This window comes from Micromys minutus (assembly GCF_963924665.1).
Source record: "Micromys minutus genome assembly, chromosome: 10".
Lineage (NCBI taxonomy): Eukaryota > Metazoa > Chordata > Mammalia > Rodentia > Muridae > Micromys > Micromys minutus.
In genome coordinates, this window is record NC_137979.1 from 30,698,369 (window position 1) to 30,722,061 (window position 23,693).

The 23,693-nt window shown below is 36.3% G+C and overlaps 1 protein-coding gene across 2 annotated transcripts in view; it reads left to right on the top strand.

Annotated features, from left to right (window-relative positions):
• SUZ12 (SUZ12 polycomb repressive complex 2 subunit) overlaps positions 1–23,693 on the top strand; it is a gene marked incomplete at its 5' end in the record, with an annotated part of 39,698 nt that overhangs the window by 12,623 nt on the left and 3,382 nt on the right. Inside the window, 11 exons of one of the 2 annotated variants that reach the window (XR_013975154.1) lie at positions 2,491–2,540; positions 5,407–5,492; positions 7,390–7,621; positions 8,327–8,420; positions 12,190–12,295; positions 15,160–15,337; positions 16,961–17,052; positions 17,209–17,352; positions 18,079–18,236; positions 22,801–22,999; positions 23,420–23,561. Coding sequence is in view for 1 of the 2 variants with exons in the window: in XM_080922624.1 (XP_080778750.1) it covers positions 2,491–2,540; positions 5,407–5,492; positions 7,390–7,621; positions 8,327–8,420; positions 12,190–12,295; positions 15,160–15,337; positions 16,961–17,052; positions 17,209–17,352; positions 18,079–18,236; positions 22,801–22,999; positions 23,420–23,499 (1,419 nt within the window). The remainder of the gene's footprint in view (positions 1–2,490; positions 2,541–5,406; positions 5,493–7,389; positions 7,622–8,326; positions 8,421–12,189; positions 12,296–15,159; positions 15,338–16,960; positions 17,053–17,208; positions 17,353–18,078; positions 18,237–22,800; positions 23,000–23,419; positions 23,562–23,693) is intronic. The other variant, XM_080922624.1, reaches the window with a different exon arrangement.

The following is a 23,693-nucleotide window of genomic DNA, read 5'->3' on the forward strand; positions in this document are numbered from 1 at the left end:
GATTTCTTTGCCATTGTTCTTTTTTCCCTTCTTTAAACCACCATTTATAATTTATGTTTTTACTTAGTTTTTAATGATTATTAGTGTTTGTTGGCTTGTTTATCTACCCCATTTGCAGAGAAGACTGGATTCCCTGGAACTGAAATGACTGACTGATGGTTGAGAACTACCTTGTGTGTGCTGGAAATGGAACCCAGATTATCTGGAAGAGTGGCCAATGCTCTTAACTGTTGTACTATCTCACCAGAACAGTTAGTTTGTTTGTATGGCTGGTTGGTTGGTTTATGTTTTGTTTTGTTTTGTTTTTTTTGTTTTGTTTTTTAAAGTGTGTTGGGGAGGTAATCATTCCCAACACTTACTAGAAAGAGGCAGGCAGATCTATTGAGTTCTGGATTTGTTCTACAGCCAGGGAAACACAAAACAAAGGCAAGGAAGGGTTCATGTAGCTAGCCTTGAAATTTTTATATAGTTGAAGCTTGCTTTATATTTGCTATGTAGCTGGTGATGGCTTTGAGTCCTGCTTTTCCTTGAATGTTGTAATTACCGGCATAAGCCATCATACCAGTCCTGTTTTATGAATCCCAGTCCCATTGTATGACTGTTTTGTTTCCATTTAAGTTATGGTTGTTGCTCTTAAGTCTTCGTTCATGTTTTATTCTAGCTCAATATCTGCCTTTATTAAACTTCCATAGTCTTGTTTTTTTTTTTCATAGTTTTGTTTTTTACTGATACACTTTGGTTTGGTTGGTTTTTCAACCAAACAGGGACACTCAATGTGGCTTTGGCTTTCCTAGAACTCTGTAAACCAGGGCCCCTCTTGCATTCTTAGCATTGTTCTGAAATGCCATCTCATCACCCTTCCCTATAGTGTCCTAGAAGACAAGTTTCATGTCATATTCTGCTAAGGATAAAGGTATCCTTGTATCTGTTACTGAAAAAAAACTCAATTCACTTGCCTTTAATTTCTCTGAGGAAAAAAAAAGACCTGGGAAGATTTTCCAGATTAGCTTCCTCTCTATTATGTTCTCATTTCCAGTCCTTATGTATGTAACTCTTTGTAGCATGCTTCGCTCTCTGAAACTTCTATATAGATACCCAGAGTGTCCTTCCCATTTAACAAAACCATATGTTGTTCTGGAGAGATGGCACAGTGGTTAAGAGCACTCACTAACTGCTCTTCCAGAGGTCCTGAGTTCAATTCCCAGTAACCACATGGTGGCTCAAAATCATCTGTAATGAGATCTAATGCCCTCTTCTGGTGTGTCTGAACACAGCTATAGTGTACTTACATACACATCTTTTTTAAAAATTAAAAAAAAAACCATATGTACTGGATTATAGCTTTTGTATACGTGTGAAGCAAAATACCCAAGATAAAGAGGAAGATATATTTTTGGCTCATGGTTTCAGAAGTGTCAGTCCATTGGGGTGGTAGTAAACTCCATATTGTGTCAGCTAGAAAATAGAGATGTGACATATAGGAGACATGTCCCAATTATGTCTTCAAAATTCTGAATCCCAGTCTTTATTAGCTAGAACTGTCACCCTAGCCTCATTCATAAGTGTTTTTCTCAGTACCATTCATAACCTTTCCTTTAATGAGCTGTGTTGCTGTTCGTTTCTCTGAAAAATACCTGCTATCTTCTCTTTTTTTTGGTCTTTAATCTTGGTTCTCCATCACCATAGAAACTGCAACAAATTTTCTCTTTTGTTGTTTAAAAATACTAGCCTATTGATGTTTTTGTTCATATTAGTATATTATCATTTTTCTTTTTTTTTTTTTGTTTTAAAAGAATTTATATAAATGAGTACACTGTAGCTGTCTTCAGACACACCAGAAGAGGGCATCAGATTGCTGGGAATTGAACTTTCAGTACCTCCAGAACTGAGGGCTCTAAACAGTGAGCCATCTCTCCAGCCCCTAATAGTTTTCTTATATTATCTAATTTTTCAGATTAAAAGTTACCAGTAGTTCATGCTTGATTTTCTTACTGTAGAGCTTCTAATTCATAAGTAAAAGTGGCATGCTAAAATAGTAAATTTTAAACCTATAGCAATTTTGTGACTTGTTTTACTTTTAGTTGTACAATAATCTGTTAATAAGAATGAATTTCCATTGCTTTAATAAATTTGAAAGGTTAGGATGGTAGAAAAAACTTGCCTAACATGTCCTAGTACCAGGGGGAGTATATTTAATTCTTTTTACATTGATTTAGCTTCTTGGGCAACTTTTTCTTTTGTAACATGGAATGATAGGAAATCTTTTACTTTATAACAAAGATGATAAAGTATCATGATTATGGAGTATTTGTGTATTGTAATAGAAGCAGGCTTACTATTTTGTTTGCTACACTTAAGAGGAGAAAGCACATTGGGTTTCTGAGCCACTGTAGTTAAACATTATAAGTTACCTTTGCTCAATGAGTATTTTAAGGTCTGTTCTGTGCTGTATTGTAGAATTTTAAATTGATAACTTTTTGTTTTATTTAGCTTGTCTGCGCATTTACAACTTACATTTACTGGTTTCTTCCACAAAAATGGTAAGTATTGGAATGGAAAAGATGTTGATTCTGAGTTCTTTGTGTTCTTTTTAACTAATTTTAATTTGTTGTAGTGTGTGTTTGTTTTTTTGTTTGAGGTGGATATTAAATCCAATGTCCCTTTCAGACAAAGCAACTATGTTACCACTGAGCTGTACCCATATCCCTCTGATAATGCTTTTCAATCTTAAGTTTAAAAACATAATGATGAAAATTTTTAAATAGTTACCTAAGAAGTTCCAGAGGCTAACGATCTTGGTCTGAACAGGTTTTGTTGAGTTGGTGTTGAGTCAACAACATTTCTTTGGTATTTTGGTATTCTTTTAAGCTGAACAATAAACAGCTGAAGTAACTGCTACCACTAACGGTATTATCATAATGTCAGTTATTGATGAGAAAATATATAGCATTTATTAGTGTTAGTAAAACCTAAAAGCATAATTAGGAACTTGAGTATTTTAAAAAATGGAGAAGGACCAGGCATGGTGGTATATGCAGATAGCAGGCAGATTTGTTCAAGGCCAGTCTGGTCTACATAGTGAGTTCTAGTCCCGCGATGAATGACCTTATAGTGAGACCCTGACTCCAAAAACAAAAACAACCCAAAAGGTGAATATGAAGTCTTTGAGATGGCTCAGCAGATAAGCCTGCTGAAGACCAAGCCTTATGACCTTAGTTTGATCTCTAAAACTCACATGGTAAAGAACAGACTCCCAAGTAAGTTGTCCTCTGTCTCTGTATTCACATGTGCCTATGAACAAACACATACAAATTCAAATAATAAATGAATGTAAAAAAAATGGATAGTGCCTGTTTCCTTGTTTATATTAAGTTTGTATATTCTCTTATACAGTGAAATACAATTTTTATCAAAACAGCTAAGCTTTCCTTGGAATTTCAGTATGAAAAGTTTAAAGGGCTGAGGAGTAAAGAGTGGTGGTCTGATTGCCTAGTAGACAAGGTCCTGCCTTTTCTCTGTAGTCCTACAACAATAGATGAGGGGTTAATAAAGTAATGTGGTAACCGCTTGATACATGATCCATGGCTTTTATATTACAAACTAAATATTATGTAATTCTTAGGTAATAGTTTTTAGGCTTTGTCTTATTGGCCTGTTTTATATATTTCTGGCTTTTTCCTCTTAACAATTCATAATTATTCATACTTATTTTTAATTCATCAATTTATTTTCTGTAATACTTACATGAACTCATTTTAGCTATAATTTAACTTTTATGGATTTTTGTTAGCTCTGTTTCTAGGGACTTGTTAGAAACATACTTAACCAGAATAGAAAACTAGCATTAAGGTTGCTAACATTGTTGGATCTTGTGGCATGTGCCTGTGTCTAACTTCAACACCTGTGGGGGGGACTAGGTCTAAGGATCAGAAGTTCCTGGCCAACCTGGCTTACATGAACCTGTGTAAAAAACACAAAATGCCTAAAAGAGCAGTTAATTATTTGAGAGATCTGGGAAGTAATTTGTGTACTTTGTTAGGTCTTTATTCTCATGGTAAGCATTGTGTTAGCAATCTTTATTTGGGACACTGGATTATTTTTGCTGTCTTAAAATATTTTGAGGGGCTGGAGAGATGAAGAGGCTGCTCTTCCAGAGGTCTTAAGTTCAATTCCCAGCAACCACATGGTGTCTCAGAATCATCTGTAATGGTATCCAATGTCCTCTTCTGATGTGTCTGAACAGCCACAGTGTACTCAAAAAGAAAAATAAATTATTAAAAAAATACTTTCATTGAATTGTCATTTTCAAAAAACCAATTTAGCCATTTTTTCCTCGATATACTCTGCATAAAGGGATGAAATGGTTTGGTTTTGTTTGTTTGCTTGGTTTTTGTCATTGGTTTTCAATTGTTTTCGATGCTAGATATCAAACCCAGACAGAGCCTTAAGCATGCATGCTAGGGAAGCAGTAGACCTCTGAGCAATGCCTATAGCCCCAAAATACTGATTTTTATGCCAAAAGAAAATTACCTAAAAATCTAAGAAGGAAAAGAAAAAGTTGTTCACAATATGTATGTATGTATGTATGTATGTATGTATGTATGTATGTATGTATGTATGTATGTATGTATGTATGTTCATATTAATGATCTAATAGTTTTGCATATCACTGCAGTTTAGCATTTAAATATTTAGGTTTGAACTAATACTATTTAAAGGTAAGTAAAAAATAGAGCAGTATTCTGGAGTCTTTGCTTGTAAAGGTTTTTGTTATTTAATCAAAAATTACAGACTCTTACGTGCAAAACTACAATTTCTAAATTTCTAAATTTTGTAAGCCAAAGCATTGCCACTTAGATCAGTTCTCTCTCTCTTGCTCTCACTCTCTCTCTGAAACAAGGTCTTATCATATAGACTAGGCTGGCCTGAGAAATCTGCCTTTCTCTACTTCCCAAGTGGTGGCAAAAAGGATGTGTACCATGTCCCATCAAATTTTCTACTAATAGATTTTGAGAGAAGGAAAACATTAAAGTTTTTGGTGTAATTCTCTATTAAATCAAGTTTCCTGTCAAGCTTTACCTGCTTTTGTCAGTTTTGAAGAGATTTTCTCTACTATCAGAAAAATTATTTTCAGATGAGACATAATGAGTAAATAGATTTATTGCAAATTAAGATAATTAAGCTGTTTACTCAGATTGAGAGATAAATCAGTCTATAGGAAGATGTGAATGTTTGTCTTATGAATGGTTGATTTATTTTTAGAATGAATGGAGCTTCAAGTTTGGAGTTGGACTGGGAGGTATTTTTCCTTGTAGGAAGCTTTTTTTTTTTTTTGAGAGATTCTTTAACTTATTTATTTATTTATTTATTTAAAAATTTTGTAAAGATATTGGTTTTTCTATTTAGATAAGCCATCACAAAACTCAGAAAATGAACAAAATTCTGTTACCCTGGAAGTCCTGCTTGTGAAAGTTTGCCACAAAAAAAGGAAGGTAATGTATAAAATATTAGTAGATGAAATAGAATAATCTCTAATTGAACATGTTTCTACATAGCTACTAAGTTTGTGAGACATTTAAAATTTATTTATTTCATGTATGTGAGAACACTGTAACTGTCTTCAGACACACCAGAAGAGGGCATCAGATCCCATTACAGATGGTTGTGAGCCACCATGTCAGTACTCTTAACTACTGAGCCATCTCTCCAGCCCAAGAATTACTTCTTTTATTGTTACAGAGGAGAAACTTTTACGGTCAACATTATTATCCATTAATTTATTAATGCATTGCTTCAGATTTTATTTAAAAAATGGTTGTTTCATCATAGAAAAACTTGTCATAGTGCTGTTTCCTAAAAAAACCTACTAAAGCCCATAGGTTGTACTCTTAAGAAACTTAAGTCCTTGAGTCTCTTTTGTTAGAGGCAACAAAACTAATAAGGCTACAATAGGAATAAGTATTCCTTTCCAAAGAGGAGGAGTGGGTAGGTGGGTGAGGGATGAGTAGGTAGATAGGTGTGTCCTCTAGGGTGTCTGTGACATGAAAGATGAAGGGTTTTTTTAAACTATGCTCTAGTAAGATTGTACCTATGTATCATTACACCTCAAGCAGGAGTTAAAATATATAGAGCTCTTGTTGGTGAAGCTCTCCCAAATGATTTTAAAGTGATAAGGAGCTTGAAAACCTGCCTAAGACCTAAAAGGGAGAAGTCTGGATGATAGGAGGCTCTTCTGTAACATACCATAGTTATTCCTACTTAACTCCCTGTAAAATTTATCACAGTGAATTTTTAAAATTCATTATTATGAGGGGGCAAAACCTAAAGTTATGAGTATATTTTTAAAAAATTACAGTTGTAAACAACTTTGAAGAACATACATACCCAACTGTTTATTTTAGTCATTTATGAAATCTAAAACTTAGTGTATAGGTGAGACTTAGATTTCTCCTGTAGAGTAGAATTTTCTTCTCATCCCTAAGTACCTATGTATAGATTTCTTATATCTATTTATCTATATATATATCTTTTGATGTTGTTTGGTTTTTGTGTTCTTTTTGGGTTTTGTTTGTTTGCTTGTTTGTTTTTGTTTTTCAAAGACAGGTTTTTTTTTGGATGTCCTGAAACTCATTAGTAGACTATGAATGCCTCAACACAGAGCTAGGAATAAAGGCACCCAACATCACTGTTCAATTTTATTTTATTTTCCTATTTTCAGTTTTAGTGCTTGGAATTGAACCCAGGGACTCAATGCATTCTCTGCTGCTCACCTTTATCACCAACCCCTTAAATTTTTCTTTTTTTTTTTTTTTTTTTTTCTTGTATTTCTAGTTATTGTGTTTATTTTTAGGAAGTCTTAAAGAAATAGTTGGTGCTATACAATCCAGGATGAACTTGTTTTTCTGATCCTCCAGCTGTACCACCATGCCTGTTCATACAGTGCTTGGAGTTGAGCACAGCACTCATGACCTTGTGAATACAAGGGACTTTCTAGCAACTGCACTACCTTCCCGGTCTTGTTTTACTTACTCCTTTTATTTTTTTCTATTGCTGGTACATGGTAAGCAAGTGCTTTGCCCACTGTTCTGTATTGAGACCCCATATATCCACTCCAGCCCATTATTCCATGTTGGTAATTGAAAATTGGAAGTAATTTCAGCTTAATATAGGATAAACTATCATTATATTGTACTAATCTTTAGTTGCTTTAATATTGGGAATCTTAACTATTCAATTTTAATTTTTGCTTTCTAATTTTCAGCAGTATATTATTTAACATTCCATTTTATGATTGTGGCTTATACTGTGTTTCTTATAGCTGTGATTTTAAGTTTTAAGTATAATTTATTGTTGATATATAAATATAATTTATGAATCTTTACTTTTCAGGATGTGAGTTGTCCAATAAGGCAAGTTCCTACTGGTAAAAAGCAGGTGCCTTTGAATCCTGACCTCAATCAAACAAAACCCGGAAATTTCCCATCCCTGGCAGTTTCCAGTAATGAATTTGAACCTAGTAACAGCCATATGGTGAAGTCTTACTCATTACTGTTTAGAGTAACTCGTCCAGGAAGAAGAGAATTTAATGGATTGATTAATGGAGAAACCAATGAAAATATTGGTAATTTTATTTTTGTAACTTCACTAGGTTTTATTATTGGAGATTAAAGTGGTTGTCTGAATTATGTATGAGGTACTGAATTATGTATGTTTGAAACTTACATGGTGAGGGAGATATGGTTCCAGTTTAGAGACTGGTTAGTCATACAGAGGGCCCAGGTTTGGTTCCCATATACCATATGGGTTGATTGTTGTCTGTAACTTCAGTTCTAAAGGATCTGATGCAAGCTCTAATGGGCACTGTATGCATGTGGCACAAAAATAGAAATGCAGGCAAAAACATTCCTACATACAATATAAAAACAAATCTCTTAAGTTTTTTAATTTACAATGGAACTCTTGAGGGGTGATGAGAAACCTGCCTAGAATGAGTCATTCTAAACAACTTAGCTTTTTTGCAAAGGTAAATCCTAATAGTCAGTAATGTTAGGAAGTAAGATGTAAGCTGAGATGTAAGGCTTATATAGTCCCAGCCTCCAGGAAACCAAGTCATGGAGATTGGAGTTGAAGGCCAGCCAATTTGTACAAACGTGTAGCCATTTCCACACAAGCCTGGGATATATTGTGAGACTATGTAGTAGAGAAATAAATGATGAGTATAACATATTTAAAAGTCTAAAGTTGAAACAAGTGAGTCTTTATATCAAAACAAATCATTGCAATTTGTACTTGTAGTAATTGTTTTTGTTTTCTCTTCTAAATTCAGATGTCAGTGAAGAACTTCCAGCCAGAAGAAAACGAAATCGTGAAGATGGGGAAAAGACATTCGTTGCACAAATGACAGTGTTTGATAAAAACAGGTAATGGTGATGGGCAAATAAGGCTTCAGTACTGTCTGCAGATCTGCAAATGTTTTTATCCTGAAGCAAAATGATGGTGATACTGCTTCTGTTTGTATTTTTCTAATGAACTTAAAAACAAATTTGTAAATACTTAATATTTTCCTATCATAGAGAGCAGAGAACTATGAGTGCCTCAGTTAATTCTTATTCAAGGATTATTTTCTGGCTTTTGGATGGGAAGGAAGATGGAGATAACCTGATGGTAGGGGAGGGCCCTGGATCAGGTGGAGGATCCATTAGGAACCGCTACAGGAGGATTTATTACTTATGGATTATTCCAAGACAATTTTTCTTATCTAGATGGGAAGTTTTTATCATTATCAGTTGGCTCTGAGTTTATTGTGTGGGTGTTTTATGGGGTGAGAATTTACTTAAATAAAACTGATTGACTAAAACAAAAAGGAAATTTTTCTAAATATCTGCTCTTTCACAAACACTTATGAATTGAGGGGGAAGCATGAAATTCCTATCTTCATGACTCTAAAGCTAGAGACAACTCTAAAAATATCAGTATGTGCTGTAAAGAAATATTAGCAAGTGGTTATTATTTAACATTAGAGATAGTGTTTGAACAAAGGCCACAATGTAGTGGGTTCAAGACAAATCTTAGGATAGCAACTAAAGCTAAGATAGCCAGTTTTCTATAGTCCTGTGCGACCATCTGTACCTTGGCACAGGGTATCAAGGAAAGGAAGATGTAGAAAGAACATTTTTTTCTTTTTTTAAGTAGACCATTGAAAAATGGTACCTGAAGTGTTATGGTTTCTTATGCTAGGTTGATTGCTGGTGCTTTGAAATATAATTCAAGGAAATGAAGTGAGATTTGATTGTAGATGTGTTCAGTTAAAAACACCCGGAGGGAAGGATGTAGCTTAATCACAGAGCTAACCTAGCATATGATCTGGGGTTTGATCCCTAATAGTGACTAGGAGAGGCTTAGAAACACAGTAACAAATATACTAGAAAGCAGTGGTGCAGTCTAGTGGCAAAGTGAGAGGAGGTGCCCATAGTAGGATTCACTGATACTGTGTGTTCTGTATAGCTAGGGGCACATTTTGTTTCTTTTTTATTCTTTGTGCCATGCATGCATATGCATATATGTATATTTTTTGATATAGGTTTGTTTTTCAAGGTGGTTTCTCTGTGTTGCCCTGCCTGTCCTGGAACTGTCTCTGTATACCAGGCTAGCCTAGACTTCAGAGATTTGCCTACCCTTGCTAATCCTGCTGGGATTAAAAGCATATGCCACTACTGCCATGCTAATTTGTTTGGCTTTTTGATTTTGGTAATAATTCTTTATATGAAATATTTTACTTCTTTTGTTTCAATGGAAAAAAATGCTAAGAGGAAACTAACATGAGTTTTTCTTTAAGGTTTAATATTAAACATTTCTAAATGTGCAGAAAAGTTCAATGACTACTGTTTGTGTAACTTTCTCACACCCTTATACTGGTTAAAATCTCCTTTTGCTAAGTCTTCTGATAGTTCCTATTATTTGGGGAGTCTTGGTATGGCTTTTAGTAAAGAAATTATATTTATGAACCACAATACTAAGGTTAATTGTATCATTTTTTTCTTATAATCTCACATTGAGGTCTTCAGTTTGAAATACTGAGCAAAAGTAAAAACCTAAGACTTTGAGAGAAGAAAGGCAACCGTAGCAACAGTGAATCTATGATACACAGAAGTTGTATCACATGTGTGTTAGTTTCAATTAGACTTTCTCAGGCTCTGGCAGATACACAAATGTATCACATTCCTATAGTCTCAATTCAGAGTAGTATTCTTAAATATTCATTTTAAAAGCCTCCAAAACGAGTAACAAATAAGGAAATTACTTTGAAATCATGTTGAAAGTTCTTATTTCTCTGATATTGTGTAGGTCTTAAGGACTGTGGCCTAAAGAAAGTGAAATAGATCAAGTTAGATTCTAGCCTGTGCTTCCTAAAAGGACCCTGTCTCAAAATAGTAATAGTAACAAAAATGTCCCATAGTCCAATGGCACAACAAAGGATATAATAAACTTTAAAGAGAATATGTATATAGTTCTTAAACAATTAAAAGGTAAGACATCTGAAGTAAAAGTAGACTGAGACGTAATTTTATCATTTAATGAGATTGACAAACCAAAAAAGTTGATACAGCACTATTCATAAGGCTGAGGAGCAAAGGCCTCCAAACATGGTAGAAGTAGGAGAGTAGTTAAGATTGCAGCTTTAAAAGAATAGCGACCATAATGTAGAATATTGATAATAGAGAGTTTTTAAAAATTTGATAGTGCATGATTGTATTTCCCACTAAAGTGACACGGTTTGCAAAGTTCAAAGTTAATTTTTAAAAAATTTTTATTATATATAAGTACACTGTAGCTGTCTTCAGACACACCAGAAGAGGGCATCAGATCTCATTACAGATGGTTGTGAGCCACCATCTGGTTGCTGGGATTTGAACTTCGGATTCTGGAAAAACAGTGCTTTTAACCATTGAGCCATCTCTCCAGCCCCTCAGTTAAATTTTAAAAGAAAATTGAATTAATTCTTGTCATACCATAAAAGACTAAATTCAAGTAGTAGGGTGTGGAGACGAGAATACCAAAAAACCCTTAACTCTCAGTAGTTGTTTGATACTGGGAATCAGGCTTTAGTGATTGGTTTTACTTGCTAGGTTTGGCTATTTATTATTGGTATTATTTTTCAGGCAGGATACTTAATATTTCTGACTTGCATTCCTTTTCTGAAAACAGCAGCACCTGGTATGCAAGAGTGTGTGCAAGGTTAAAGTAGCAGTCCAGTGCATTCAGTACATCTTAGGTATCATCATCTAACAAGACCTCTGAGACTGGAGAAAAACCAATCTTCTTATGTACAATTAGCTCTTAGCACGATAAAGGAATGGTTTTTAGGAGGCCAGTGTTTAAGCATGGAAATGATTTCCATGAACATGTCCACAAATGTTAAAACTATGCTGTTTATCTTTGATAGTTTGATTCATTATTTACTGAGCACCTGTAAGTGCCAGATTCCCTTAGGTATCTTTAGTTCACAGGTTTGTTCTTTTTATCATTAACTTACTGAACAAACATGAAAATAATGATTGCAGTTAAAACACTGACATGCATACTTTGTAATAATTCCCTATAAGTAGAAATGTATCACCACAGCTATTGTCCTGGTTTCAAAAGCATGAAATCTGCACAGCTGGTTTATACTAAATGCAAAAAATTAACTAGGTTTTGAAACAGGCATTATGTCTATGTAGCTAAGGTGAAACAAATATTTATTGATTTGGTCTTTGTGGGTATAAATAGACTTGGTAAGTTCCAGAATACTAGTCAGGCATGTAGTGCATACATTTAATCCCAGCTCTCAGGCAGGTGGATTTCATTGAGTGTACATAGTAGAAGAGACCCTGTTTCAAATGGAAAAGAATCCTGCCAATTTTCTCACAAGTTTATGAACATAAATATAAGTTTCACAACTTTAGAAAAATGTTAGTATTTGTTAATAAACATTTGTGCTGAAATGCTGGGTGTGCATAACTTAAAGAATGCCAGATTAACACTTTTTTACTGCTTTTGTCGGATCTGTATTGTAGGTATTTAAAATAAAATTCTGCTATGTATAGAAGCTAGTATACCAATTTAATGCTTTTTTAGAGTGTTAACATGTAACACATAAGTTAATTTATTAAGTATATGTTTTTTTTTGTTTTGTTTTGTTTTTACCAGGCGTTTACAGCTCTTAGATGGGGACTATGAAGTAGCCATGCAAGAAATGGAAGAGTGTCCAATAAGCAAGAAAAGAGCAACGTGGGAGACTATTCTTGATGGGAAGGTATGGATTACTTAAAGATTGAACACACTTTTGTTGTCAACTCTTATTTTGATTGTTTTCTTTCCCAAATAGAAATTGTATTTGAAATAGGAGTCATTGTTTTTTTCACATTAAATAATTAATTTGCTTACTTGTGAGATCAGATGTTACTATATAGCTCTGGCTTTTCTAGTACTCTTTAAACCATGCTGTAAATCACGTTTGCTTCGAAGGCCCAAAGATCCCTCTGGCTCCCAAATGCCAGCATTAATGGCATGCACAACCACATTCAACACTAAATCTATGGGGACTGCCTTTTCCCACTGAGCCATATTTGCCTTTAGAATCCCTTCAGTTTTAATACTTAGAAAAATGGCATATTTAAAAAAATGTAGTAGAGGACATGGTGCTTAGGAACCTGCCTGTCTGAGTCACATCTCTGCTGTTAGTTAGCTTTGTTGCTTTTGTCAGGTTAACTTACTTGCCTTGTTTTTTAAAATTAGGGCTAGATTTGAAGATAAAATACAAGAACGAAATCCTATTTAGAAATATTTCTTAAAGATATATATTATGTATACAGTGTTCTGCCTGCAGGCCAGAAGAGGGCACCAGATATCATTACAGATCGCTATGAGCCACCAAGGGGTTGCTGGAAATTGAACCCAGGACCTCTGGAAGAGCAGATGTTGCTCTTAACCTCTGAGCCATCTCTCCAGCCCTAGAAATATCTTTTACTGAAATACCATATTTATAAATATATTTTGTGGGAACCTGTTTCATCAGAAGGGTTCTAGGGATCCAACTTGGGTCATTATGCTTCTCAGCAAGCATTTTTACACTGAGCCATCTCAACATCAACCAGCAGGTCTAAACAGACGTTAAGAAAGATAGATGATAGTTTGTGTGTGTGTGTGTGCTTTCTCTGCCTCCTGAATGTGGGGATTGAAAGTGCTACCAAGCTCCTAATTTATAATTTTTTGCATATTAATTCATGAGTAGAATTTGTAAGTAGCAATATTTTCCTAAATAGTGTATCTAGGGGATCTAACACCCTCTTCTGGAATTTATAGTGCATCAATGACATCTGTGATATATATGTGGGCAAAAATGAAAATAACTCCCAATATTTATGAGCATGGATTCTTCGCTCATGTGTAAATGAAATTGATAAAGAAGATTTTAAGGTTCTAGAGGGAATGTTTTAGAGCATTGGCTCTTCTTCCAGAGGACCCAAGTGCACAATTCAGGTGCTCACAGCCACTAAGCGGGCACTATGCTGCACTCATGTCCACATACACACATGCAGAAACAAACACATAATTTAATAGAACTTTCTGAGACAAGTAAAAGGCAGTCTTCCAGATTCTTTGTTTTCTAAGAGTGCAAATCAGAGGAAACAGCTATGATACTGTTGCAGAAGGGACTGTTCTTGTAATTGCTCTACATTCCACAAGAGCAGTGGAGAAAGGGTAAAATAGAATAAATAAATGCCAGGTGCAAAAATAGTCATTCCTTGGAAAAAGTGGGTTTGATTTATTGCCTTTTTTTGGGGGGGGAGGGGGGGTTCTTTCTAGCCAGATTTTTGTGTAGCTCTGGCTGTCCTGTAACTCACTCTGTAGATCAGGCTGGCTTTGAACTCAGAGATACTTATCTCTGCTTCCCAAATGCTGGGATTACCGGTATGTGCCACCATTGTCAGGCAAGAGTGTTTTTTTCTTTTTTTTTTTTTAAGATTTATTTATTATATTATATATAAGTACACTGTAGCTGTCTTCAGACACACCAGAAGAGGGCATCAGATGCATTACAGATGGTTGTGAGCCACCATGTGATTGCTGGGAATTGAACTCAGGACCTCTGGATTTAAGAGAAAGCTAATGGATTTATTTTTAAACATATTGAACATCAAAGCTACATGAATACAATCAATGGCTATATGTAAGAGGCTATTCGAGGCGTGAGATTATGTGTGTGACAGTCATTGTAATTGATAAACTACTGAAGGATTGAAGCAAGTGGCTAGAGAAGAGTTAAGGCCTATGGAGACCAAGAATCCAGTTCTCTTATTAAGTGATTTGAGTAAGAAGCAACATCAGAGACAATTACTTTCCCCAAACCAAAGAAACGCAAGCAAGCATTGTATTTGATATTTGGCAGCATTTTGGTGTCACTTTTGCTTTGCTTGTATTACCTTTAAGTTTTATTTTTTAATTAATTTTCTGAGACAAGAGACAAAAGCTTTCTTTTTTCTTAAAGATTTATTTATTTATATGAGTACACTGGGAATTGAACTCAGGACCTCTAGAAGTGCAGTCAGTGCTCTTAACTGCTGAGCCAATTCTTCAGCCCGAAGATCTTGAAAATTTGTTTTCTGCCTCTTGAGAAATCTGAGCCTAATTTCAGTTCTTAGGGAAAAAAAATCTGGAAGTCTGTTTGTGTCAATTATTTTCACATAGTAATAATTCAGCTTTTGTTGTAAACAGCTGCCACTTCATACTTCCATTTCTCTTGTGATGAAGCATTTTATACATTATTTGGCTATGTTTGTTGGCTTTTGAACTTTAAAAGTTAAATGTATTGGGATGGACAGATGACCCAATATGAACTCTTCTTTTAGAGGACCTGATCAGTCCTCAGCATCAATGTTGGTTATAAGACTCAACTCTAGAGTATCTCATGCCCACTTGGCTTTCTTTGGCACTGCACTGAAGCACATATCACAGCTTTGCACATGTGCATATACATAGTTTTAAAATTAAAGGTTATAAAAGTATTTTAAATAAACCCACATTGGCATATCATGATTATCTTTATTTCATTTCTACAATATCTTTGTCATCATAAGTCTTCCCATTTTTATTTATTTATTTATTTTTACTGTTTAGAGGCTGCCGCCATTTGAAACATTTTCTCAGGGACCCACGTTGCAATTTACACTTCGATGGACAGGAGAAGCCAACGATAAGTCTACAGCTCCTGTTGCCAAGCCCCTTGCAACTAGAAATTCAGAGAGCCTTCATCAGGAAAATAAGCCTGGTTCTGTTAAACCTGCACAAACTATTGGTAAAAATACTGTTGCTATCTAAATAGTGGTTTTAATGTTTTAGGCTTAGAGTATCTCAGCTGCCTATATTAAATGTAAACCATGTTAAAGACAGTCCCCTATATAGAACCGTTGTGACAGACATTTCTGAGAATTTCACTTTGTCATTAACATTTCAGTAGTATAATATATATACCTATACGTGTGACTACAGTTATCCCTGTATCAATTTATAACACATTTTCCCACTAATTTGCCAAGAGAGTGATTGATTTCCAATGCATTTTTAAAATGTAAAGGTTTGGATTGCATAGAATATTTGCCCAGCAAGATTAGTGCCCTGGGTCCAAACCCCTATTCTGCACCTTAGGAATGGGTATAGATAGAATAAGAGCTCTTCTGTATTAAGTCCTAACTTGAGATGTTTTAAATCCATCTCATAAGAACACTGCTCTTGATTTAACACATCTAAGTATTTTTATCTCTCAGAAGAGGGAAATTTCTCTTTGATGTGTAAGGTCATGTGCAACTGTTATGTGCATCCAGAGGTGTGGCACGTGGTAGATCCATTTAATCTCAGAGAAAGAGGCAGGTTCAAGGCTTCTTAGAGTTTATAGTGAGACCCCATCTGCTTTCTACACTAGCCTGCCAACCTGAATTGATGCCAAAATCCCACATGGTGGAAAGACAGCCGACTTCTGAAAGTTGTCTTCTGACCTCCACATGTGTGCCCTGGTACCTGGTACTTAGGCATCTCGGGAGGAAAGTCTGAAATTCTGGTTGTTATGTGTCATTTGTTTTCATATAGCAATAATTCAGCTTTTGTAAGTAGTTGCCACTTTGTAAAACTTCATTTAGCAAGTGTTAAAAATTGTAAACAGAGATGATAAATAAAATTTGAAAGGATAAAAATGAAATGACACGAATCATGGGAAACATTTCATGCTTTGTGTACTTCTTAAAGTATTCAGCTAATGAAACAGGTAAACAAAGCTTTATGAGAGATTATATGTGTGATCATTAGTTTTGTCTCACATTAAATAATATAATTTCTTTAATATTTGACATTAAGTCTTAAATATACTAAAATCTTGAAGGATTATATTTTGGGGGCTGGGGTGATTTTTCAAACAGTTTTCACTTTCTAATAGCCAGTCAAAGCCACAGTCAGGCCTAGGTTTGAACCTCAGTGACAGAGCAGGTAACTAGCATTTGGGAAGGGGTGGGTTCAGCCACAACAGCACCACCCGAAACAAAACCAAATACCTGTGACCTTAAACTTTGTGGTTACTATGGGTTACTTTTGTTATGGTTCAGGGTATCAGAGGAGTTCTTGGGCTTTATTTTTATGGTTATTGTTTTTTAAAGGAAAAATGAAGTCTTCTCAGCATGGTGATGCAGCTTGCATTTTTAATCCAAGCTCATGGGAGTCAGGGGGCAGGTGCATCGCTGAGTTCAAGGGCAGCCTGGTCTACAGAGAGAATCCCTATGGGTTGCAGTGGTATGAGTCCTCAATATAGACCTTTCATTATCAGTTGAAGTTAACAGAAATACTATAATTCTATGTCTTTGTTTAATAATATTGGCAACATACTTTATAAAAGAGACAGTCCTTCATCAATTACTTGGGTATATATTTTCAGCTGTTAAGGAAACACTGACTACAGAGCTGCAAACAAGAAAAGAAAAGGATACTTCAAATGAAAGTCGCCAGAAGTTAAGAATATTTTATCAGGTAAATACAACTGCTATGTCTTACAGAGTAATCATGAGATACCTTTTTTGTATGTAGTTTCTGAATATTTTTCAAAGGTACACTGCTTTAGAGGTGCTAAAGAAAAAGTGCTTAGAAATGTGCAAGTTGTAAGCGTGATTCTTTTTTATTTTTTAGTTCCTTTATAACAATAATACAAGACAACAGACAGAAGCCAGAGATGACCTGCACTGCCCATGGTGCACTCTCAACTGCCGTAAGCTGTATAGCCTACTCAAGCATCTAAAACTCTGCCACAGCAGATTTATCTTCAATTATGTAGTAAGTAGGTTTTCATTTTGTTTACCAACAGTACACATTACACATAGCAGTCTTGGAAAAAGTGCATTGTGCATGTGCCCAGGTACAGTGGGTCATTCAGTTTATTGTATTTATTTTATATAATAATATTTGCATATATTCACTGAATATACTTGAGGAGAATTTTCTTGATTAAGAAAAATAGTATAGGGCTGGAGAGATGGCTCATTGTTTAACATCACTGACTGCTCTTCCAGAGCTTCCAAGTTCAATTCCCAGTAACCACATGTTGGCTCAAAACCATCTGTAGTGGGATCCTATTTCCTCTTCTGGTGTGTCTGAAGACAGCTAGAGTGTACCCGTGCATGGAATAAGTTTTTTTTTTTTTAAATCTTAAAAATAAAAAGTTTATACAAAGTCTCCAGACCAATAGATGAGAGCATAAGTATTTTAATTCACTTTTTGTAAGGGTTTTATTTATAAGACCAGGTCTTATTCTGTAGCTAGACTGCCTTGTTTTCCTGTCTCCCTTCCAAGAACTGGGATTGCATGTGGAGCCACAGAGCCTGGCCTGCATTTTTTTTTCCCTTAAGTCTTCAGGTATGCTTTTCAGTCTAGGTGATCATATTTTTAGTGTTCACAACACTAAAAAATCTTAAGTATTTTAATTAAATTGAAAAATGTTTCATATAGAATTTTTATCTTCTTTTTATAAATACCCTACTTTTGTTTTTGTTTTCTTTGTAGTATCATCCAAAAGGTGCTAGGATAGATGTTTCTATCAATGAGTGTTATGATGGCTCCTATGCAGGAAATCCTCAGGATATTCATCGCCAACCTGGATTTGCTTTTAGTAGAAATGGACCAGTAAAAAGAACACCTATCACACATATTCTTGTGTGCAGGTAGGCAGAAAGCTTACATTTTTATTTTTTATCAATTCCTGCATGCGTGTGTGTGTGTGTGTGTGTGTGTGTGTGTGTGCGTGCGCGCGCGCGCGCGCGCGCGCCTGTACTCATAGAGAAGACAGAGGTAGATTTACTCAGGTTAGTTGTCTACTTCAACCATATGGGTTCCATGAATTGAATTTAAGCAGTCAGACTTGGCAGCATGTACTTCACCTTTATTGATGTTAGAATAACAAAAGGGATCGAGAAAAAGAGTATTTTGACAGAGTTTTCATTTCAGTTTGGCCAGTGAAATAGTATAGTTGGCTGTGTGTGAAAAGCAGGCTGGCCTGGAACTCAAAAGATATTCACCTGCTTCTGCCTCCCACGCACTGCGTTTAGAGGCGTGCGTGCCACCATACCTGTCTGGCAGTTTTTATGTTGCCACTCCTACGCTGATTTGTGGAATTAATGAATTTCCCTTATTAAGGCTGGCCAGAGGTTAAAATTAGTTGCTCTTGTGCGTACATACATACACAGTAACTTGCAAAAAAGGGATATATACTTTTTGGATGGTGTGAAATATAAATGATTCTATCCTTGTTGTCTAATGTTTTATAAGAGATGCTATCCTAAGATAGCCAATTATTTCTCCTTTAATTGAGCTTTGTAACTATACAATAGTGGTGATTTTACAATGGCAGTTTTGACTGCTGAAATGAAAGCTTCATTTTCATAAAACCTAAAAAATCAGAATTTTTGGCTAGATGTTATCTGTAAACTATTTTATTTTTCTACCTTGTATTAGTATGATAAATATTGGGCTGGAGAGGTTGCTCAGCCATTAAAGTAATATATAATAATATATGTCTATGTAGCACATTGCATTTCTCTGAATGTGCCATGTACAAGTGGATGCCCAAGAAGCCAAAAGAGGGACTCATATCACCTGCAGCTGGAAATCCCAGCAGTTGTGATCTGCCCCATGTAGTATTAGGATCCTCTGCAAGCTCATTTCACCTCTGAACTATTTCTCCAGCTCCCTCAAATGTTTCCTTTTATTTTGTTTTTGACGTGTCCTCTTTTTGGGAGGGGGTTGTTTGTTGTGGGGTTGTTTTGCTTTTGGTTTTTGGTGGGGACAGGGTTTCTCTGTGTAGCCCTACATGTTCTGGAACTCAGGATGAAGACCAGTGTTGGCATAAATTTTTTGCAATTTAGTAAGGATTGAACCTCTCCTTTAGCCCACTACCCAGTGGGGGTAGGAAAGTTATTAGGATGTGGGAGAAGTTGACCTGTTTAGCAATAGTTCTTTGGGGGCAAGCTTGATCTTTGGCAGCAGTCCACTCCCATAGTAAACACCAAATACAATTGAGCAGCTGTAGTTCATTTCTGAAGTAATTATCTGCGTAAGTTGAGTCCTTATAAGAAGCAAGGAGCTGTGTGATGGTTTGCACATGGTTGGCCCAGGGAGTGGCACTATTAGAAGGTGTGGCCTTGTTGGAGGAAGTGTGTCACTCTGGGGGTGGGCTTGGAGACACTCCTTAGCTGTCTGAGGATACTTAGTGTGTTCCTGGCTTCCTTTGGATGAAGATTTTTCTCAGTTCTTTCTGAACCATACCTGAACCTGTAACCATGCCTGCACGTCGCAAACTGTAAGCCAGTCTCAATTAAATGTTGTTATTTATAAGACTTGTCTTGGTCATGGTGTCTGTTCACAGCAATAAAACACTAAGACTTCTGTTGGTACCAGGGACTGGGGTATTGCTGTGATAGGCCTGACGTTTTGTTTAGCAGAATGTGGATTTTGGGACTTTGAACTTGGAAAGCTGTGGAAGGCTTTAAATGTGGCTTAATAGGCTATCCTAGTAGGACTATCCGACTTAGTTGCTGAGAATGATTTGAAACGCACTGACTTGGCCCAAGAGGTTTCAGTGGAAAATTTCAGTTTGTGGTCAAGAGACTGGTTTTGTTGTATTTTGTTGAAGAACATGGCTGCTTTTTGTTCTTGCCTGAGTTTAAAAGAGATTTAGACTAATTGCTTTGAAAAAGGAAGTCTCAAAACATCCTGGTGTAAATTCTGTTGTGTGGTTACTAAAGCTCACCCTAATGAAGAGCATTTTAATGAAAAGTAGCAAATTGAGAAAGGAAAGATACAAAATAATGTGGTTGAAGTATTAATGGGACACCAGGAAGTGAAATGGAGCTAAATCCTGCTTTCAAGAGTTTTAAATTGAATTAAGAGACAGGTAAATTAGCTCCAGGCAATTTAGTGCAAACCTTCAATCCCAGGAGATTGACATACAGATCTCTAAATTCAAGGTCAATATACAGAGAAAGATCCAGGAGAGCTAAGCTTAGTGAAGGAGTTAGAAAGGAGGAATCTAGTGATACTGTAATAGAACAAGGGGGCCAAATTTCAGCTCCTGCAAGCAGCAGAACTTGGCAGCTTCAGTCATGTGGCTCTGGATTTCTATTCAAGAGAAGAAAGAGACCGTTGGGACCATTGATGCTGGTTAGCTGGAGATAAGAAATTAGTGATGATTAAGAAGAGACCAGCATCATTGAGGTGAAATCTTCTGGGAAGTGTTTTCTGAGAGAATAAAAAACTGTGTTCCAGAGATGGCCAAGGTTGTGCCTCATGCTGCAGCTGTACTTGGTAATGTGTAAGCGTCACCCAGGTGGTACTGGTTTTGAAGGCATGATGGTGTCATGAAGAACAGCTGAGGTTTGGGACTGTAAGAGGCCATGGAAAGAGTGCAGTCTCAGTTGTAGTTGACAATCCAGGATTGAAGGGGTCATGCAAAGGATTTGAGGCTTGGCACCATGAAAGGAGCCTATGAAAGGCTATTGGTGAAGCGTAGTTGCAGCAGAAGACCCCAATGTATTAGAGATGCCAGTTCCATACACCAAGAACAATAGCAAAGATGTAGTGGATCAACCTGAGCTTGAAGTGGTACAGAGGGCAGAGATAGAGAAGTGAAGCCAGCTCTTGTAGGAGCCCAAAAGATCATGTGTGGATCCCAGACATTGAAACGAGAAGCTGTCACATTGAAATTGCCTTGGAGACCCAAATATATTAAAGATGCCAGAGCAGTGGGATACCTACTAAGGAAAGCTGCTAGTAGTGAGTGGAACCAGCCCAGGAGAAAGAAGTTTGTTGCCATCAACAATGATGAAAAGGAGTTGAAGATCTGAAGAATGCTTTGACATCAGGCATAGAAATGGCAGAATTTGAAGTTTGCCCAGCTGGTTGCCTGACTTAAGGATTACAGTTAAGTGATTGGATGGATCTCAGAGGAGACTTTGAACTTGTTGATACTGCTACAGATTATGGGGACTTTGGAAGTTGGACTTTTTATTATTTTAGGTATGGCCCCCATAGACTTATGTGTTTGAACAAGCCTATAGGGACCAGGGAGTGGAATGTGATGGTTTGCATATGCTCGGCCCGGGGAGTGGCATGAGTGGCACTGTTAGAATGTATAGCCTTAGAGGAGACCCCCCTCCTAGCTGCTCAGTCTATTCCTGGCTTCATTGGATGAAGATATAGAACTCTCAGCTCCTTCTGCCTCATGCCTGCCTGGATGCTGCCATGTTCCTGCCTTGATGATAATTGACTGCACCTCTGAATCTGTAAGCCATCCTCAATTAAATGTTGTTTCAACACTTGCCTTGGTCATGGTGTCTGTTCAGAGCAATAAAACTCTAACTAAGACAAGCTGCAAGAACCCTTCCAGCAATACTTAGGTTTTCTCTCAATGGTACCATTAACACAAGTTAAGCTCAGCAAAGCTATATGTAAGGTGAACCAATAAGTGGGTATCTTTAGCAAAAGAATATTGAGGAGGAACAAACCAAACCAACGCTCAGTGCTCATTTCCCACTTCCTGCAGGGACATATTTATACCCCATCAAGCGTCCTTTCACCTGTGTGCCCTGGCAAAACATCATGTAACATAGCCAACATTCCAAAGAATAAGTTTCTACTTCAGACCAGACTGACCCTGAACTCAGTGAGCTGCTTGCCTTTGCCTCTAGAATGCCCCACCCCACCTTGCCCTCTTGAATATTTTTAAGGTGTCCTACCTATCCATTTATTAATTTTCCTTATATTTTTGTTGATTTGCTTTCTAAGACAGGGTTGCTCTATGTGGTCCTAGAATTTACTGTATAATCAGGTTGGCCTTGATTGAACCTGGAGATATGCCTCCCTCTGCCTCCTGAATGCCTGGAGTAAAGATGTGGGCAACCCCTGCTGGTCTCTTGTATACATCTTTAATTTTATTCTTTTTGTTTGTTTTAAGTTTATTTTCCAGAAAGCCATTGTTCTCTATGAAACTGTTTAGTAAGCAGAACTGGGGCTATAGCTCAGGCTTTGATCTTTGGTTCTTGGGCTGGGGGCAGGGCATTACTTGTATACATTTTGCATTATATATTGGAAAAAAAAACCACTATAAGAGGGTGTTGCTTCAAGTACTATTATGTCCTTTGATTCACAGAATAGTAACATTACAGATATTAGCTCATATTCCATGTCATATGTGTGTAGAAGTTGTTTTGTTTTATCTTTTTATTTCATCAGGCCAAAACGAACAAAAGCAAGCATGTCGGAGTTTCTTGAATCTGAAGATGGAGAAGTAGAACAGCAAAGGACATACAGTAGTGGCCACAATCGTCTCTATTTCCACAGTGATACCTGCTTACCTCTTCGGCCACAAGAAATGGAAGTAGATAGTGAAGATGAGAAAGATCCAGAATGGCTGAGAGAAAAAACCATTACTGTAATTACCTTTATTTTCCTCTTCCCCAGCAGTGCTCATTCAAGTTTTATAACTTTCATTTACAAAGTGGTTTAAATAAGGAAAATTTTACTTTCCTGTGTGAGTTTCTATTGGATGCTTTCATTTTTATTTTTATTGCTGTTTTATAACTTAGACTTTTCCTTCTAAGATAAATGTTTAAGTAAAAGTTGGTTTTATTAAATGCTGCTGGATTTGTTGGCTCATGCCTTTGGTCCCAGTACTCTGGACCTAAGGCAGGTGAATTTATGAATTTGAAGACATCCTGGTCTATCTACATCCTGTCTGAAAAAAAAAGCTACATCTTTGCCCTTTCTGTCCCAAAATATTCTGCTTTGACAGCCTTTTTTCTTAAAAATATTACTAATGTTACAAATTTAATAGATTTTTTTTTTCTTTCAGCAAATCGAGGAATTTTCTGATGTGAATGAAGGAGAGAAAGAAGTAATGAAATTGTGGAATCTCCATGTCATGAAGCATGGGTAGAGTGTTTCTGTTCCATTACTTCCTTCCTTTTGCTGCTTCTCATTCTGAGTTTGTGCAGGTTTTTTGTTGTTCTTAGTTATTTTATGTGGGGGTGTTTTGCTTGCGTGTATGTCTGTGTTTTCTGTATGCCTAGTGGCTCCAAAGGACACTTGTAAGCTGTGTCATGGGACATTGACACCCAGGAGTTGAG